Genomic DNA, 19,542 nt, shown 5'->3' with positions numbered 1-19,542 from the left:
GAGCCATAGCCTTCCCTAGGGGGAGCCATAGCCTTCCCTAGGGGGAGCCATAGCCTTTTCTCGGGGGCAAACACTTAGCTCTTCAAACTACCATTATGGATAGCAATAAACTGCCTAGCTGTATTTGATATATTCAGGCAGTGCAGATTTTCTATATAATTGATATGTTCAAGTATTTAAAGGAGGTGCTGGATTCTACTTTATTATCGTACAGATCTGCTGTCAGATGCACTTCAAGATGTCCTGAGATGAGAAAACCACTCTAACATAACCGTACACAAAATGATCAAAGCTGGATGCACTCGGAGCTGGCAGTGTGAGGTGTAATTACCTCGCTGGGCATTATTTAATCTAATGTGTCAATTTATTTTCTATTGATTGCATTGATCTCCTTTAATAAAATAAGCAGCTGTAAGTCATTGCCTCGGCTGCGTTAAGATGGAGTAACAAGACCAGGGAATTGCAGTTAAATTAGGATTTAACTCTTCACTAGTTGCTTGGACTATTGATATCTTCCCATAGCTCTGTCATTCCTATTACAAATTACCCATTTCCCTGTGTTCATTGAGGCCTGACTACATAGTAATCCGCAGCCACTTGAAACCTATCTGGCTGCTCACATTATTGTCAGCTCATCAATTTTTCCACTCACATCTCGTATTTGTATACATTTTTTGTCGTTCTTTTGGCTTAATTGTCTAAATCCCAATTTGCCCATAAATTAAAAATCCATCATGCTTTTTGTGCAGTGAATGCCAGCTAAAAATTAATGAGAAAAAGGTCTTCAATTCACGTTTTCTGCTTCATTAGATTTGTAAAAGAGAAGTGGGAAGCAGCAATATTAACATGCACCAGCATTTTCTGTGCTTGTGTGACATGTAAGGTTAGATATGATAATGGTCAGGGACTGTTACTGCAGCTAGTATGTCTAAGTATTTAGTATAAATCTGACATCTTATAGTAAATGACAATCTCTTTATAAAGAACAATCCTATAACCTGCCTTCTACCGCACATAGATCCAGAGATCTCCCCCATTCATTGCTTTTCTTAATTGACTTCATGATGACACTTCGGGGGGCTTGTCCTTTCTCGGACACTGGCCAGACATATGGCAAAAATATTTTATTTTGATAAGCCCCTTATATTCTATGATAGGTTCGGCTTATACACCCTGAATTGTGGCATTGTCCACTTCCACTCTTCTATAAAGAAATAAAGTGGTAAATTGCAGTAACTTATCCCTTTTACTGGCACAAACTGTCAGGAAAAGTGTCTGCAGGCCTTAAAGGGGTTCTTCAGTTTGTTTTAACTGATAATCTATCTACACCCGGGGCCCCCGCCGATCAGCTATTTGAGAAGGCAGCAGCACCGCGGCCTTCTCACTGTTTACCGCAGGCCCAGTGACGTCACGACTAGTATCAACTGGGCGGGGCTAAGCTCTGTTCAAGTGAACGGAGCTTAGCCGCGCCCAGGCCAGTTATACTATTCGTGACTTCACTGGCCCTGCGTTAAACAGTGAGAAGGCTGGAGCGCCGCTGCGTTCTCAAATTGCTGATCAGCGGGGGTCCCAGGTGTCGGACCCCCGCCGATCAGAAGCTGATGATGATCTATCCACAGGATAGATTATCAGTTTAAACAATTTGTAGAGCCCCTTTAACACATACACCCATGTGCCATAACATAAAAATCGCCTGGCTGATATTGTGTATGTCTCTCTTATGCCACCAAAGCTGCTCTGATCCATCAAGACAAGCAAGTTGTTAGCTGGGGCTTCCTTGAATTGGACATGTTTTTCAGCACATCCCACAGATTGGATTGATATCTGGGACGTTTGGAGACAGAGTCAGCACCTTAAAAGGAGTGTTTAGCTCATTCTCACCTATTAAACTACTGTCAGTGGACTGGGTGACAAACAGCATATACCACGTGCATCACTGACCCTTGGGCCCTATTGACCCCCTCAAGCCCAGACTGGAAGTACAAAGCAGCCCTGGCGTACAGATGCCACCAGGCTATGTATGATATCGCATGACATTTTGCTTTACATGGTCATGGCTCTATGTAAATCATCTGTACAAGAAAGGAAATAAAAGTGCAACACAAAAATGCCTAATCTCATCATCAGGGCCTTACTTTGTGCTCTCTTATAGCACCACCCACCGTGATAAAACTCAAAATATGAATACCACATTGCAGCACAACATATCTGCCACACAATGCCTAATAAATACCACAGCACAGCAAAAATATCTACCCAGCAGCATCCGATATCATCATGCAGCACAAAATACATCCCCCGACAGCATCTGATATGACCATGCAGCAGAACGTCATTGTCTTCTGACCACCCCTCCCCCACTGGTAAACGTCTTGTCCCCTGACCATCACAACCTTCGTTTTTAGTGGTATTGGCTTCTGACCTTCCCTTCCCTATTAGTAGCAGTATTGTTCTGAGACCAGCACTTTCCTACTGGTAGCAGTATTGTCCCCATGGCAGCAGCATTGTCTCTGGTTAGTGACCACCCTTTTCCCACTGGCCATAAAACTGACCCCCTAATCACCCCTTTCACATTGCCCGCAACACTGTGCCTATGTACATTTCTCACCTGTTTTACCCAATGGAAAGGAAGGACACGAGTAGTCAAGATGGAGTTGGAGGGAGATTCTTTTCTTTGCAGTTCCCCTCCATTATTTCAGAGAGTCAAGGACCTGTGATGACTGTGATTATCAGTGCAGTGATGGTGAAGGGCCTGTGATTATGCCACACTAGTGAAGTTCATGTCTAATTATGTCAGGAAGCCCCCTAACAAACAGACCCTCTGTGAATCTGCCCAGACCTTGACTTTTTATAGGAATTAACCACTGAATGCTGTAAACACCCCATTGAACCTTACCTTCTGTTTAGGTTTTGGTCCCATTTAATTATCTTTTATCACAATTTGGCGTTTGTTATGCTTCCATCTTATGAACTTCAAGGGGTAGGATAAATCTGGCAACAAGTAAACAGTAACTTCTTGAAGGATACCTTTGTGACAGGACAATCCATGTTTTTCACTTCATCTGTCAGTGGTGTTTGGGTAGGTTTACAGAGGGCATTTTTTGTGTGTTTTTGATATTAAAATGCCATTAGAAAAACTGACATGGGAAAAATGCTTGTAGTTTTTCTAATCCATTTTTCCCAATGATGTTTTGTTGCTCTGAAATGCCCAGACAAAAAGAGCGATTCCAGCTTTTAGATATTGATGACCCACCCTCTGGATAGGTCATAAGTATCAGATATTGGGTGTCCAACACCCGTCACCCCTCCAATCAACTGTTTTTCGCAGTCGCCTGCATCGGAGACTAAACTTTGGATGGAAGCAGAAGGCCCAATCCACTATATGGTGGCCATGTCAGATACTGCAGTTCTGTTTCCATTTAGTGAATCTACGCCTCAATATCTAAAAGCGGGAATACCCCATTTAATGTTATGGTTTGTGGATATTATGTGCCATCCACCGACCCCCCCCCCCCCCCCCTCCACTCACAGGAGTCTACAACTGTACATTATTTTAAACTGTAATCCTACTTAATCCTACTTTAACTTTTGCTCATAGTGACCTAGTCTTTCTCAGAGTCTCTCTGTAGTCTCAGCTAGTCAGCTCCAGGCAATGCGGGCGGTGCTCACTCGCTGACGTCACGTGCCTCCGCCGCCTAGTGGGAGGAGAAGGCGCCTGACGTCAGTGAGGTGGAGATGCAGTAGGAATCTAGTGAGATGAGCAGCCGACTCCGGATGATTTTTCAAGTTAATTGCTCTGCAGGCAGGGCAGGTGGATTAGGATTACACATGAACAGCAGGGCAGGAGAGTCAGGGCGCCGGCCGGCCCTGCCAGTGCCAGCAATACATTCGGGGCACTGTTCAAAACATCCGGGGCTCAAGCAGGGCCGGCCTTTGGGGTGTGCGGGCTGTGCGGCCGCACAGGGCGCCATAGCAACAGGGGCGCCGGGCGGCCGACAGCTCGCAATGTAATTTGGGCAGGTGAGGCGGCACTTATGTTTTCCCACGGGGCGGGCCCCCCGCCCCCTCCATCTCCCCCTCCCCTGTATTCAGCAGGGGGCGCCCGGCGCCCGTTGCGGTTTAAAAAAACAAAAAACTTGCTTATATAAGTTCAGGCGGCTGGCGGCGCCCCCCTCATTCTGAGTGGCTGAGGCTGAGCGCTTGCCGCTCTAAAGAATCCTGCCTGCGCTTGCTGTTAATGTAGCGTGGCCGAGCTCTGTTCGATCCGCGGTACAGGAGCTTTTGTTTCCTGTACCCGGCCGGACTGACAGGAAGTGCTCACTTAGTGTGCACTTCCTGTCAGTCCGGCCGGGTACAGGAAACAAATGCTCCTGTACCACGGATCGAACAGAGCTCGGCCACGCTACACTAGAGGTGGAGGTGGGAGTAGAATGAGTCTGAGAGTGAAAAGGGGGAGGGGGGAGGAAATAATGAGAGTGATGGGGGATGGAGAATAATGAGAGTGATGGGGGGGAGAATAATGAGAGTGATGGGGGGGAGGGAATAATGAGAGTGATGGGGGGGAGGGAATAATGAGAGTGATGGGGGGGGGAATAATGAGAGTGATGGGGGGGGAGAATAATGAGAGTGATGGGGGGGGAGAATAATGAGAGTGATGGGGGGGAGAATAATGAGAGTGATGGGGGGGGGGAGAATAATGAGAGTGTTGGGGGGGGGAGAATAATGAGAGTGATGGGGGGGAGGGAATAATGAGAGTGATGGGGGGGGAAATAATGAGAGTGATGGGGGGGGGGAATAATGAGAGTGATGGGGGGGGGGGAATAATGAGAGTGATGGGGGGGGGGAATAATGAGAGTGACGAGGGAAGGGGGGGGGGGGGGGAGAGAGTGACAATGGAGTCCCCAGAGCCAGACTGCAGCCAGAGTCCAGATCATCTTATTGTCCTGGTGGTAAGTAGACAATGCAATATGTTTATTATTTAATTGTTTAGTTATTAATACTACATTGGAAACTAATTTTCTCAGCTGGACACCGGCCGACACTGCGCATGCGCTGGGAGCCTCACCAGCGGTTAGGGTAGGGAAAAAGCACTGGCCCGTACGTAAATTTTTCCCTTCCCTAACCGCTGGTGAGGCTCCCGGTGCATGCGCAGTGTCGGCCGGTGTTCAGCTGAAAACATCCATCCGATCACTGCGCCTGCGCATTGGCCCATTGTTTTTCCCTACCCTAACCGCCGGCGAGGCTCCTGGCGCATGCGCATTCTGCTGTGAAATTTCCCTAACCTGTCGTTGTGCGCCTGCGCGGCGCTGCACACCTCCTCACGTCATGTCCGGTGCGACCGGAAGTGACGAGGGTAGGGAAATCTCACGAACTAGGGAAGTATAACATTACACCGGCCTTTGGGGTGTGAGGGCTGGTAACTACTTGGTTGGATAGTCAGCCAGCCTATGCCATGATGCCAGCAACAAGCATTTTTTTTTTTTTTTTTGGGGGGGGGGGGGGGGGGCCACAAGGTTAGCTCGCACAGGGCGCCTGAACACCTAAGGCCGGCCCTGGGCTCAAGCCCCGAATGTTTTGACCTAACGCGTCCCTGTTGTAAAATAAAGTAAGGGATGCACTTTCTAGAGCCATCACTGTCACTTTAAACTGGTTGATTTGCTCAGAATCTTTCTTTTTTTAAATGCCATACTGCTTTGCTGTGAATAGCCATATATAGTATAAACTGTTGTAGTAAAACTAGTACAAGTGTAATGAAATAAAGATTTTTACAATCCATTTGCAGAATATGTAAACTGCTGAGGAAGAATTTCTTTAGCAGTCCATGACCAGGAAAAGCTGACTAGCATATTGCGAATGATTGATAACAAGCTGCAACTGACTGTCACCATGGACAGCGCATGTAACGGATCACCCTTTGCTGGACTCAACATATTTTCTCTACTGCATAGAATCAATACAGTGCACTGCTAGGTTATATTTATATATCACATGCCATTGATATTACACTGCATTGTGAGCTGTGCGGCCTCTTTGCAAATAACATTGCTTACATTTTTTTTATCTAACCCTTTCAGTACTGGGCCACTTTTCACCTTAAATCCCAGGCCGATTTTTGCAAATCTGACATATGTCACTTTATGTTGTAATAACTTTGGAACACTTCTACTTATCCAAGCCATTCTGAGAATATTTTCTCGTGACACATTGTACTTCATGGCATTGGTAAATTTGAGTCAATATATTTCACCTTTATTTATAAAATAATCCCAAATTTACCCAGAATTTTGAAATTCACAATTTTCTAAATTTGAATTTCTCTACTTTTAAGACAGATAGTAATACCTCATAAAATGGTTATCAAGCAACATTCCCCATATGTCTGCTTTAAGTTGGCATCATTTTGTAAATGTTGTTTTATTTTTTTTAGGACGTTAGCTTCTAAACTTCTAAGCCTTCTATTTTCAAACAAAATTTCCAAAACCATTTTTTTTAAGCACCAATTCAGTTATAGGTTCAAGTGATTTTGAGGAGCTTACGTAATAGAAACCACCCATAAATGACTCCATTTTAGAAACGACACCCTCAAATTATTGAAAACGAATGTTACAAACTTTGTTAACCCGTGAGGTGTTCCACAAGAATTAAAGGAAAATGGAGGTGAAATTTCAAGATTTCACTTTTTTGGTAGAATTTTTATGTTAATCAATTTTTTTCTTGCAACACAGCAAGGGTTAACAGCAAAATAAACCTCAATATATATTACTCTGATTCTGCAGTTTACAGAAATACCCCATATGTGGCGTTAAACTGCTCTATGGGCACGTGGCAGTGGTCAGAATGAAAGGAGCGCCATATGGATTTTGGAGGTAGATTTCGCTAGAGTGTTTTTTAGGTACCATTTTGTATTTGAAGAGACCCTGACGTACAGCTAAAGTGGAAACCCTCAAAAAGTGACCCCATTTTGGTAACTACACCCCTTAACCCCTTAAGGACTCAGCCCTATTTCACCTTAAGGACTTGGCCATTTTTTGCAAATCACTTTAAGTGCTCCTAACTTTAAAATGCTTTGACTTACCCAGGCCGTTCTGAGATAGTTTTTTCGTCACATATTTTACTTCATGACACTGCTAAAATTGCGTCAAAAAAGTAAATTTTTTTGCATAATAAAAATACCATATTTACCAAAAATTTTGAAAAATTAGCAAATTTCAAAGTTTCAGTTTTTCTACTTCTGTAATACATGTAATAATTGTGATGACTTTACATTCCCCATATGTCTACTTCATGTTTGTAGCATTTTGGGAATATTTTATTTTATTTTTTGGGAATGTTACAAGGCTTAGAAGTTTAGAAGTAAATTTTGCAATTTTTCTGAAATCTTCAAAATCCCTTTTTATGGACCAGTTCAGGTTTGAAGTCACTTTGTGAGGCTTAGATAATAGAAACCTCCCAAAAATGACCCCATTCTAGAAACTACACCCCTCCAAGTTTTCAAAACAGTTTTTACAAACTTTGTTAACCCTTTAGGTCTTCCACAAGACTTCATGGCAAATGGACATAAATTTTATGAATTTTGATTTTTTTGGGAAAATTTTCCAATATAATCATTTTTTTCCAGGAGTAAAACAAGGGTTAACTGCCAAACAAAACTCAATATGGGTTGCCCTGATTCAGTAGATTGCAAAAACACCCCCATATGTGGTCGTAAACTACTGTTTGGCCAAACGGGAGCACATAGGAGGGGAACACCATATGGGTTTTGGAAGGCAGATTTTGCAGGACTGGTTTTGTTTATACCATATCCCATTTGAAGCCCCCTGTTGCACCCCTAGAATAGAAATTTCAAAAAAGTGACTCCATCTAATAAAGTACACCCCTCAATGTATTCAAAACTGGGTTTGCAAACTTTGTTAACCCTTTAGGTGTTCCGCAAGAGTTAATAGCAGATGGAGAAACAATTTCGAAATTTCTATTTTTGGGAAAATTTTCCATTTTAACCCTTACTTTATTACTGGAAAAAATGGGTTAACAGCCAAACAAAACTCAAAATGGGTTGCCCTGATTCTGTAGTTTGCAGAAACACCCCATATGTGGTCGTAAACTACTATTTGGCTAAACGGCAGGACATAGAAGAAGGGGAACGTCATATGGTTTTTGGAAGGCAGATTTTGCTGGACTGGTTTATTTACACCATGTACCCTTTCAAGCCCCCTGATGCACCCCTAGAGTAGAAACTCCATAAAAGTGACCCCATCTAGGAAACTATGGGATAAGGTGGTTGTTGTTTTGGGACTATTTTAGGGGTAAATATGATTTTTGATTGCTCTATAATACTCTTTTTTTGAGGCAAGGTAACAAAAAATTAAAATTCTAAAATTGTTTCTACATTCGCTATTTAGTTTTGTGGAACACCTAAAGGGTTAACATAGTTTGTAAAGTAACTTTTGAATACCTTGAGGGGTGTAGTTTTTTAGATGGGGTCACTTTTTTGGAGTTTCTAGTCTAGGCTACATCAGGGGGGCTTCTAATGGGACATGGTCAAAATCTGCCTTCCAGAAACCGTATGAAATTCACTTCGTTCTATGCCCCGCTGTGCGGCCATATAGCCATTTACGACCACATATGGGGTGTTTCTGCAAACTACAGAATCAGGGCAATAAATATTTAGTCTTGTTTGGCTGTTAACCCTTGCTTTATTACCGTAAAAAAGGATTCAAATGGAAATTTTGCCCAAAAATAGGTGTTTTGGCACAGTTTTAATTTTTTTAACACCGTTCATCCGAGGGGTTTAGTCAAGTTATTTTTATAGCGACGACTTTTATGCACGCGACGATGCCCAATATGTATGGCTCTCAGACTTTGGAGACACTAAGCAGGCATCCTAAAACTGCGGCCCTCCAGATGTTGTAAAACTACAATTCCCACCATGCCCTGCTGATGGCTGTAGGTTGTCTGGGCATGCTGGAGGGCCGCAGTTTGAGGATGCCTGCACTAAAACTATTATTTTTTTGGGAAAAAAAAATGTTTCTGTGTCTCCAAAGTCTGAGAGCCATAGTTTTTTATGTTCTTTAGTGGACTGTTGGGGATTATAAAAATTTTGTACTCCATGGAAGTGTGATACTCCCTGAAGCAATCGATAACCCAGAGGCCCGGATGATCGGGTCAATTATCACACTGAGTAGTGGTGTCCTTTCGTATCCCCCTCCTGCGACACACACTGCACTTTTTTTGGGTTCGTCCCTTCTTTCCAGTATGTGGGACCACACCTGGAAAGTGTTGGCCAGGGACGATCCGGGCGCCTCCAGTTCCTGAGGTACTCCGGCCTGCTCTTTCCCGGTCCGAAAAGATCAGGGCCTTGAGGACTGCCTCATAGAACTGGAGGAATGTCCCTGTGCTGCCAGCGCTTCGGGATAGTACAAAAGAGTTGTACATGGCAACCTGCACCAAGTAGACCGCAACTTTTTTGTACCATGCCCGGGTTTTGCACATGGCGTTATATGGCTTGAGGACTTGATCAGAGAAATAAACTCCTCCCATATACCAATTGTAGTCGACGATGCAATCGGGCTTGAGGACCGTTGCCGCGGTACCTCGCACAGAGACGGGGTGGTGCCGTTACCGTGGATTGTGGACAGCATAAGGACATCCCTCTTGTCCTTATACCTGACCAGCAACAGGTTTCCACTGGTAAGGGCACGGGTCTCACCCCTGGGGATAGGTACCTGGAGGGGGTAGGCAGGGAGGCTGCGTTGATTTTTCCGCACGGTCCCACAAGCGAACGTGGATCTGGCGGCAAGGGACATGAACAAGGGAATGCTGGTATAAAAGTTATCCACGTACAAGTGGTAACCATTATCCAGCAGTGGGTACATAAGGTCCCACACGAGTTTCCCGCTAACACCCAGAGTGGGGGATCATAGGAAAAAATGCGTATAGCAGCACAACGAAAAATTAAAGTCTTACCTTGTGGTGGTGCCAGCCGTGTTGGGAGCCAGTCGGAAGTTCCCCCTTGGATGCGTCATATAGAAGAAACCGCAGCACTCTCCTGTCTTCAATTCAGTGGAATTTATTTCACCAGCAAAAAAAAAAAAAAATGCATTTTTTTTTTTGCTGGTGAAATAAATTCCACTGAATTGAAGACAGGAGAGTGCTGCGGTTTCTTCTATATGACGCACCCAGAGTGGGGGGACATTCTGGGGGTTGAATACGGGAATCTCGCCACTCGTACACACGAAATTTGTAAGTGTATCCTGAGGTACTCTCACAAATTTTGTATAGCTTCACGCCATACCTCGCCCGCTTTGTGGGAATATATTGGTGGAAACAGTCTCCCCTTGAACGCAACGAGAGACTCATCAACCGCGACCTCCCTTCCAGGTACGTAGGCCTCCATGAATTTGGCCCCAAAGTGATCGATGACCGGCCCTATCTTATACAGACGGTCATAGGCGGGATCACCTCGGGGGAGACATGCTACATTATCGGAATAATGCAGAAATTTCCGGATGGCCTCAAACCGGGTGCGTGTCATGAGGGGTCTGGTATAGGATGTCCCCACTCCAGTATTGCCTGACAATTGGCAGGGGGGGGGGGTCTGGGGTCTGAGAGATGGAACACAGAAAGTTTTAGATAATTTTTATTTATTTTTTTCCTAACTAACTTTTCCCTTCTTTCCCTGCCTAACGGTGCCTCTCCCTCACTGACCCTAACGTACCTGGATGGCAATGAGTGCAGGAGGGTGATGTATGGCGATTAGGGGGACGGTGCTGCCGGGTGCTCGTGCAGAACAGGAAGAGGAGGGGAGAGAGAAGAGCAGGAAGTTTGAATCTCGCGCCCCTCTCCCCTGCACCAATCAGCACTCTGGACAGCGGCGTTCAGCACCAGGGCCAGCACCGCCTCTCCAAATCTTCGTACTGCGATTGGTGGTGTATAATCACGCCACCGATCGCAGTCTTTTTCCGATTCATCGGGTCACCAGAGACCCGAATGGACTGGAGACGCAGAAAACCGCAGGTCTGAATTGACCTGCCGTTTTCTGCGATCGCCGATACGGGCGGGTCAAATGACACCCCCCCCCCTTTGCTTTGTTACAGGATGCCGGCTGAATGATGTCAGCCGGCATCCCGTTTCGATTAACCCCCGCAGCACCAGAATCCCGATTTAAAGTTAGGACGTACCGGTACGCTCTGAGTCCTTAAGGGGGGTACTGAGCACCTTCACCCCCCTAAACATTTTACGGAATTTGGAAACAATTGGCTGTAAAAATGAAAAGTTTTGTTTACTTTAGCTCCAAATTTTTCATTTTCACAAGGGGTAACAGGAGAAAAAGCACCCTATAATTTGTTACTTATTTTCTCCTGAATACGGCAATGCCCAATAAGTGGTGGTAAACAGCTGTAGGGGCACATGGCAGGACTCAGAATGGAAGGAGTGTCATATGGCTTTTGCAGCGCAGATTTTGATGGATTGGTTTATGGGTGTCATTGGTTTTTATTTTTTAAGTGATTGTCTTATGTGGGGGCTCATTTTTTGCAGGATGAGCTGATGGTTTGATTGGTACTATTCTGGGGTACATAAGATTTTGATCACTTGGTATTACACTTTTTGTGAGGCAAAGTGAAAAAAATGTCTCTTTTGGCATAGTTTTTATTTTTTATTATAGAATTCACCTGAGGGGGCATATAATGTGATACTTTTATAGAGCTGGTTGTTATGGACATGTCGATACCTAATATGTCTATCATTTTTATTTTTGTTAAGTTTCACACAGTGAAATAATTTTTGAACTGGATATAATCTTGTTTTTGTGTACCAGCGCGTTGTAGCTGTACGGCGCTGGGATTTCTGTCCCAGTTTCCAGCACCGTACATGTACGGCGCTGATATCCTATGGGTTAACCGCTTCATGTTTGTATTTTAGGTTCACATGGTGCATAAAACACTTAATGGGGTTGTCTCATCATGGACAATGGGGGAATATTGCTAGGATATGCCTTTATTGTCTTATAGTTGCGGGTCCCACCGCTGGGTCCCCCACCTATATTGAGAACGGAGCACCATAAGCTGAAGGACTCAGATCCAACCACCACCAAGCCGACTCCGCAGAGTGAACGGGAGCGTACCACGCATGCCCCCATTGTCCTTGATAAGACAACCCCTTTAACACTTTGCAGCTATAAACAATTTTTATTCTTTAATTTATTTAGATTTTTATTTTTTATTTTTTATTTTTTTCTCCTTCCTTCACATAGACATATAAAGGCTTGTTTTTTTTGTTTTTTTGCACGTTGTACTTTATATTGGCTCCATTTAATATTCCAAACTTTATATTTGGAAGCGAGAAATAAAATATTAACAGTGATGAATGAGAAAAATTCTATTTTTCCTTTGTTTTACTGCTTTTGTTGTTACTGGTTTACCATTATTCTTTAGGTCAGATGATTGCAGAGATACCAAATTTATCGCTGTGTCATGCAGAATAATCAAGACGTCATCACAATATTCTGACACCCATAACCTTTTATATTTCTTTTTTGCAAGATGAGCTGTGATATTTCTTTCTATCATTCAGTGCTAAATATGAACTTTACTACAGCAGACCTGGGAGCCTTGAGATGTCCCATGGGAACCGAAAAGCTTGTGCGGCCTAATTTTGTCACCTGAGGAAACCTCCTCTCTCCTGCTTAGATGCCTTTATCACAATTGGCACCACATCTGAGGGTTTAAATGTCTATGGTCAAAGTTGTCTCAAGCACTGCCGACTATGGTGCTCATTTAGCTCCAGAGAGAGCACCATGTTTAAAGCTAAGTCTTTACTGCAGAAACAAAAACCAAAGTTAAAACATCCCGAATGTTTCCATGGCTGAAATACACACTCAATGCAAATGCACTCTGCAAACACTGAATATAGGAAATAATGCTATAATCACTATATAAATGAAAGGCAATTAGCAAACGTATTGTGATCAAAATCTTTTATGCCCATCCACCATGGTAAGGTGATCTCTTTTGAGCGTGAACCTAACACTATTTGATACCTCTTCTTGTGCCAACTGGCCTCAAATAAATTCAGAGAAATGTTTGTACAACAGATGTCATAAAGGAGTTTAAACATGATCATATAAAATTATATACAGCACACACGAAAAATAAAAATAAAATAAAGGATTGGGGAAGGTAGACAGATGTTCAAGGCAGAGAATTATTTTGTATGCAATCCTATGCATTGCAGCTGGCACTCGATGGTTAAATTCAGTGGAAAGTGTTGTCTAAAATCTTGGTTTAGCCCAAGCCTAAGGGCTCATGCATACGAACGTATATTCTTTCTGTGTCCGTTCCATTTTTTGCGGAACGTATACGGAACTATTCATTTCAATGGGTCCGCAAAAAAAAAAAAAAAAAATGTCACTCTGTCTGCATTCTGTATCATTATGTACGTATTTCTGGTCCGCAAAAAAATGTAACATGCACTGTTCCCCAAAATGCGGAATGGTCACGTACGTCATCCATATTTTTTGCGGATCCATTTTTTGCGGACCACAAAATACATACGGTCGTATGCATGAGGCCTAAAAGTCCTTTCACATGGACCGATAATCAAGCCAATTATCGGGGATAAGCGTTTGCAGAAATGCTGGTCCATCATTTCAGTTTGTGCCAAAAATCAATGGTGGTGTGCACTGCATCACCAGTGTAAACAGAAACAATGACTCTTCATGGGGATAAGTGATCACCATACAGATTAGGTGATTGCTGCATGTTAATGCAGCTCTCACCTCCTTTGACAATTAGGCAGTTATCAGGAATGAAGAATGCGCAATCTGTATAGCTTATAATACAGATGTTTTTGTGAGCTACTGGTTGACTTTCTAGGACTGTGCTTGTACATGGCTCAAATCCTGCACACCGTCTCTTCTGACGTCTTTGGGCAGCCCAGACTTTTTTAATGACATAAACAGCCAGCGGTTTTGAATTGCTTCAACCAATGTGAAATGCAGTTTCTAAGAAATCACATTTGCCAGATATTTTCATAGAAGTTTGCTTTACTGTCACAACAGATCCCTTTCTTGCAAAATTGTGCAGATTCTGAAGCCGCTCCTTTGCCAATTTCCTTTAATTCCTTTATCTACACGTTTTGCTGTAAAGGTGAATTTTACTTTTAGAAGGCACCATTCCCCAGGGCCACCTACATGTAGCGGGCTACATATAGATCATTATAATGCTGTGACTTTGGATTAGAGGATCAGTGTTCAGTCTGGAAAATGCAGCCATCACACAGAGAATGTTTCTCGGACCGAACACGCTTGTGTGAAATTAGCCAAAGCTCCATTTTATGTGATCACTATTTGGTCAGTATTTTGCATCATTACTTGTAAGCCAAAACTAGGAGTAGAGCCTTATATATTGGAAAGATGTGTTTTGGAGACACTCCTGGTTTTGTCTTTTAAATACTGTCGAAAAAAAATGTAGGCATTTGTCCATATTGCCTCCTTTGCTGGCTTCATTCGTTTTTCCATCACAATATACACTACTCATATCCAGAGGTTATGACCACCCAGCAGTGGTGGACATAGTTGCACACAACAGCAAAAAGCATCAGCCTTTCTGGTGGCGGGGACCGTGCTTAGGCATGCATGCCCAGCAGCTTCTGTCCCGACCACCTTGTATCTATTCTGCAGTGGTGGCCGTAAGCCCTGGATATGAGCAGTGTATAATGTGATGGGAAAATGAATCCAGCAAAGGAGGGAATATGGACAATCACAATACATTAGTAAGTGCCTTGTATTAACTTGCTGACGTGACACAACTATTTTAAATCTTTTAAGATAGTCATATTCTATTCAGTGACCTACAATAAATTACACCCGCCAACAGTGTAGAAGTTTATTTATTTACTGTCTTACCTATCCTTACTAGAAATTTCACTTTTGAAGCAGTTGATGTATATTAGATGAAGTACCAAACTGTATTTCTAAGTAGCAATATGTTTCTTTCCTGTCGTCCTGTGTGCGTTTTTTGAATGAAATGTTTCCCCTGCAGCTGCTTCTTCTTGCTCCCAGCATGCAGTCCCCCAGATATAGAATCTGCAGCTGCATATCCCTCCTCCTCCCTGTCTTCCAATTACTGTATCATTCTTGATGGATTGTTTTAATGCTGGGGGAGCATTAAACATTTACATTGAACCTGCTGACAGTACAAAGGAAACAGGCTGCGGGAAGTTGGCACTATTCTGTAATAAAATATGTTACTAACCTTCCTACTGTTGATTTAAATATATGAAAAAATGTACAATATTTTTTTATGATTTAAGAAATAAATTGAATGATGTGTCCTTACTTGTTGAAAACTACGTTGATGTGAGATTTCCTTTTACATTTTGTGCAAAGGTACAATTTGATTTCTGTAAATGTCTGTTTGTCTTGCTTTTACGAAATGTTTTTTTCCTTCTTCTAGCTATAGTTTTTACTATGTTTATTTCAAATTGAAATGGTTTGCATGTGTTCCTCTTTCAACATGCTATTTATATCCATTCATGGACCTGGAATACACTACCACAGGCTAGTGAAATTTTAATATTCTGCATTTACATTTTTTACATTGATTTATTACACTCATTTTGCTGTATGAATATAAATATTGTTGACACCGGTCCAGTAAAGAAAGATTAAAGTCTTTAAAAAAGTATTAAAGCATAAAGTACCTTAAGGCCTTTATGTCTATGCAGAGATATTAAAGTTTCAAATGATTCCATCCTTGAAGATACAATGATATAGAGCTGTTATTAACTAACGTGGACGTTCCTAAAAGGCTTTCTGAACATACCTTTACAAAGTTGATCCAATTTCAAGTGCCTTTGCAGTATATTAGGCAACAAAGTAATACAAAGTCCTCACAATTTAGGTTCGGCTACACGCCAATCTTGGTCTCGCCCAGTGATAACAGTGCCGCGGTGTCGGCATAGAAATAAATCTGGTCTCGGTGCTACTCACACATTGCCGCAACTTGAGAATTGCTGGATTTATTTGGTCGCTGTGATGACATTCATTTCTGTGTTACCACTACTCTGTGATCCCTCCAAGATCGCCATGAAGCCAAACCCATATTCTAGTTATACCTCAGAAAACGACCAGCTGTATTTATGGCAATCTGGATTTTGTGAGTGGAAATTAAGTCAATCTAAATCTATTGCCTCACAAATAAACTACTTGGCCGGCATGTCCTGCATGTACGGTGATAAAGTTTACAATGCTGCTTTCCATGGATGTTGACCACTCGGGATCCACTTCTTCTGGTGTGCCCAAGTAACACGTGTTCAACACCATCTCACCATCTCAAATCTTTGAAAAATATTAGCATGATGAAGGTCTTGTATTAAGCATGTCCAGTATTGTGCACCCATAAGCTTGACATCTCTGGAAACCTACAGTGGGGAGCCTATGATAATCATTAGCGAATCTTTCCCATGGGAAACCTTTTTCTTGTCCATCCCCTGAGGTTTTCTTTTAAGCGATAGACTTCTACTGTAATTGAACTATAAAATTCTGGTATATGCGGTACATGAAATGGAGGTTTACAGCAAGGTTTTTTATATTCTATTAATGAAGCTATGTATGAAACAAAGTTTTAAGCTGCCTGATATGTTCTTTTTCCAGAGGACTCCCTTTTGTCATAATTTGCAATGATAAAGTTTAAAAAAAAAAATGTTTTAGAACAGGTTTTCCGTGAGAACACACACATCTTTTAATACCCATATTATCTCAGTGGGATGACATGCTTGGTGGCCCATTGCTGACATCTTCCTCATTAACAGCCCCACAATAGCTATGGTCCATCACAAGCTTACAAAATATAAAAGGTAGAATGTTCACAGAGTATAAAACCCATCCACTTCATTATAATTTGAACTTTTGCGCTTTGCAGATTTGTTCATTTTTATCAGGCTGTTGAGAAAAGGCTTTTATCTGTGTTACTGCAGCTACAAGGCACATTGCTTTTCTCTGAGTTCTGTTGGAAGTTGTCACTTAACAAAAAAAGTATGGTCACCTCTGTCAGAACCCCTCGATATATATTATGAAAGCTTTGTGAAAGAACTTGCCCGCTTTTCAATCAACTGCTGTTCTGTATAAATCATCTTTTCTCTCCTCTAAAGTACCCTTTGAGTTCCAATGCACGGTGCATATTTTGTCTTTTCCACCTCTAAATTGGAAAGTTCAGCAATTTTGGGATGATATTTCTGAGTAACTCGCATAGTTTAAGACAAACATGTGCCTCCAATATCTCTGCCTTTTCATGCTCAAATTAAAACGGGATTTATATTGTGCGGGTGTGTATTGTGCGGGTCAAGCTTGTGGCTGGTTTTGCTCCTTTTTGGGGCAGCTATGTAATTTTTTCCTTCTATGAAATTTATTGTAAAATTGTGTTTGTGTTTAATATTCATAGAGGTGAACATTTATTTCAGTAATGCAACTTAAAAGGTGAAACTAATATATGAGATAGACTCATTACATGCAAAGTGAGATATTTCAAGCCCTTATTTGGTATAATTTGGATGATTATGGCTTACAGCTTATGAAACCCCAAAGTCACAATCTCCGGTACCCTTTGCTCAGGGGGTATGGATTAATTAGATGACTAGAGTCTGACACTTTGCACCTAGAATATTGAACCTTTTCTCAAAATTCAAATTTTAAGCTGCATTAATGAAATTCCTTTTAATTTTCATTACTGAAATAAATGGACTTTTGCACGATATTCAAATTTTTCGAGTTTCACCTGTATGTACAAAGTGTATGACCATAATTTCCCCTTTGTTCGCATAGGAGGTCATTTATCAATTTGAAATACGCTTAAATTATGCGTGTTTCAGGCGCAGATTGCTGTGCAATGTTTAGTTGCGCCACATTCTGTGACTTTTTCCTGCTCACACCAGGTCTAAAATTGTGGATGGGGAAAGGGCGTAGAAGAAGGTAAGACAACTCGGAAGCCGCCTTACATTTAGAACTGGCAGAAGATCCACCAAAGTTATGAAGAGGCCGGCAGCTGTTAATATATCTGCCGCATCTACCGCCAGCTATAGGGCTTTATTAAGACCAGCATCTAAAATGCCGGTCTAAAGAAATATGCCACATAGTTTGTATTGATTAAGTCCCTTATCAGAACATAATTATGGTTGTCTTTATTTTTTCTTTCAGCTAAAAGACACAAAATCAGTAGACCAGTCAACAACACTCCTTCACTTTCTGTCTGGATTATGTGAAAAGAGGTTCCCTGAGGTCCAGGCATTTGTGGAGGATATACAGACTGTAGACAAAGCAAGTAGAGGTGTGTATTGTGGTTATAGAGATCCTATACTTTAGCATGATGTTAGAAGCGGATGGTCTGAATTTGGACTATGTCCATTTTGACGTTCGCAAACTGTAAAATATGGATGTAGTCCATGTGACGGCAGCATTTTTTTTTTTTTTTTTTTTACGTCACTGACTTCAGTGGGCACCTGGTCTGCATAGACATAGTTTATCTTTTTGCAAAACAGACATTTGGATGAGACGCCTGCAGAGGCTTTTATATCTAGCGTTCAGAAATGGATGTGGGACTGCTGTCTCCCTGACACAGAATTACTGTGCAATGTACCCTTTAGACTATGTTTGCATCTGCTTCAGAGGCTCTGTTTGGCGCTTCTGTCAGAGTCCATCCAAAGTACTTGAGAGAAAACGCCTGCCTGCAGAACCTTTTTCTCTATTTAAAAAACGTTCTCCCGAATGGAAAACTAATGGATCCCATTATAGTCAATGGAAGGTTAGGTTCCTTTCCGGTCAGTTATGTGCCAGATCTTGCACATCTGTTGTTTCCGTTCTACTGCTTTTATAATGGAGCAGAAGAACGGGAATAAATAGCATTGAAAGAGCCCTTAACAGGGTGATATCTGCAGCCAATCCACATGCAAAGTTTTTTTCTGTGGTATAAAATTCTGCTATATCTGAATCAATTTTTTTAGTTCATTACAAAGCCTGATTAGCTTCATAAACCGCATTTATCTTAAAGAGAATGTGTCATCAGAAAATGACCTATTCTTTAGTTTATGTTTTTATGTTTGACTTATTTTTAATGGATATTTGATTTATTTTTAATTTCCCATTTCAATATTTATATTTAAACAAAAACCATAAAATCCTGCAGTTTTTGCACTGGCCACTAGGACTAATAGTAGGCACCACTTCTTTATTGCACTTTATTTTAGTTATCTGCTTATCGGTCATTCTAATCCTGCCTGTAATGATATCACTTCTGTGTATAGATAAGACAGGGTCCACCATTCAAAATAGGTGACTGTCAGTCAGTATTATTATTAAAGGGCCATTCATTCCATAGCGCTGTACATATGAAAAGGGGTATACATACATAATACAGACAACTGCACTAAGCATAAACAAGACGAGCTACAAACTGGTACAGAAGGAGAGAGGGCCCTGCCTGTGAGGGCTTACAATCTACAAATCTATCATTTCCTTGTACAATGACCTCTGCACAGGTCACATTTCTTAGA

At 41.9% G+C, this 19,542-nt stretch overlaps 1 protein-coding gene across 4 annotated transcripts in view; it reads left to right on the top strand.

Moving 5' to 3' along the window:
* The window catches only part of DIAPH3 (diaphanous related formin 3), a 682,618-nt gene that overhangs the window by 369,327 nt on the left and 293,749 nt on the right, over window positions 1-19,542 (top strand). For all 4 annotated transcript variants that reach the window (XM_044286187.1, XM_044286189.1, XM_044286188.1 and 1 more), the window contains one exon: window positions 18,191-18,320. In XM_044286187.1, the coding sequence (XP_044142122.1) occupies window positions 18,191-18,320 (130 nt within the window). The remainder of the gene's footprint in view (window positions 1-18,190; window positions 18,321-19,542) is intronic.

The sequence above is a fragment of the Bufo gargarizans genome, chromosome 3 (assembly GCF_014858855.1).
Source record: "Bufo gargarizans isolate SCDJY-AF-19 chromosome 3, ASM1485885v1, whole genome shotgun sequence".
NCBI classification, from domain to species: domain Eukaryota; kingdom Metazoa; phylum Chordata; class Amphibia; order Anura; family Bufonidae; genus Bufo; species Bufo gargarizans.
This window is presented reverse-complemented; position numbering and strand designations above follow the sequence as displayed.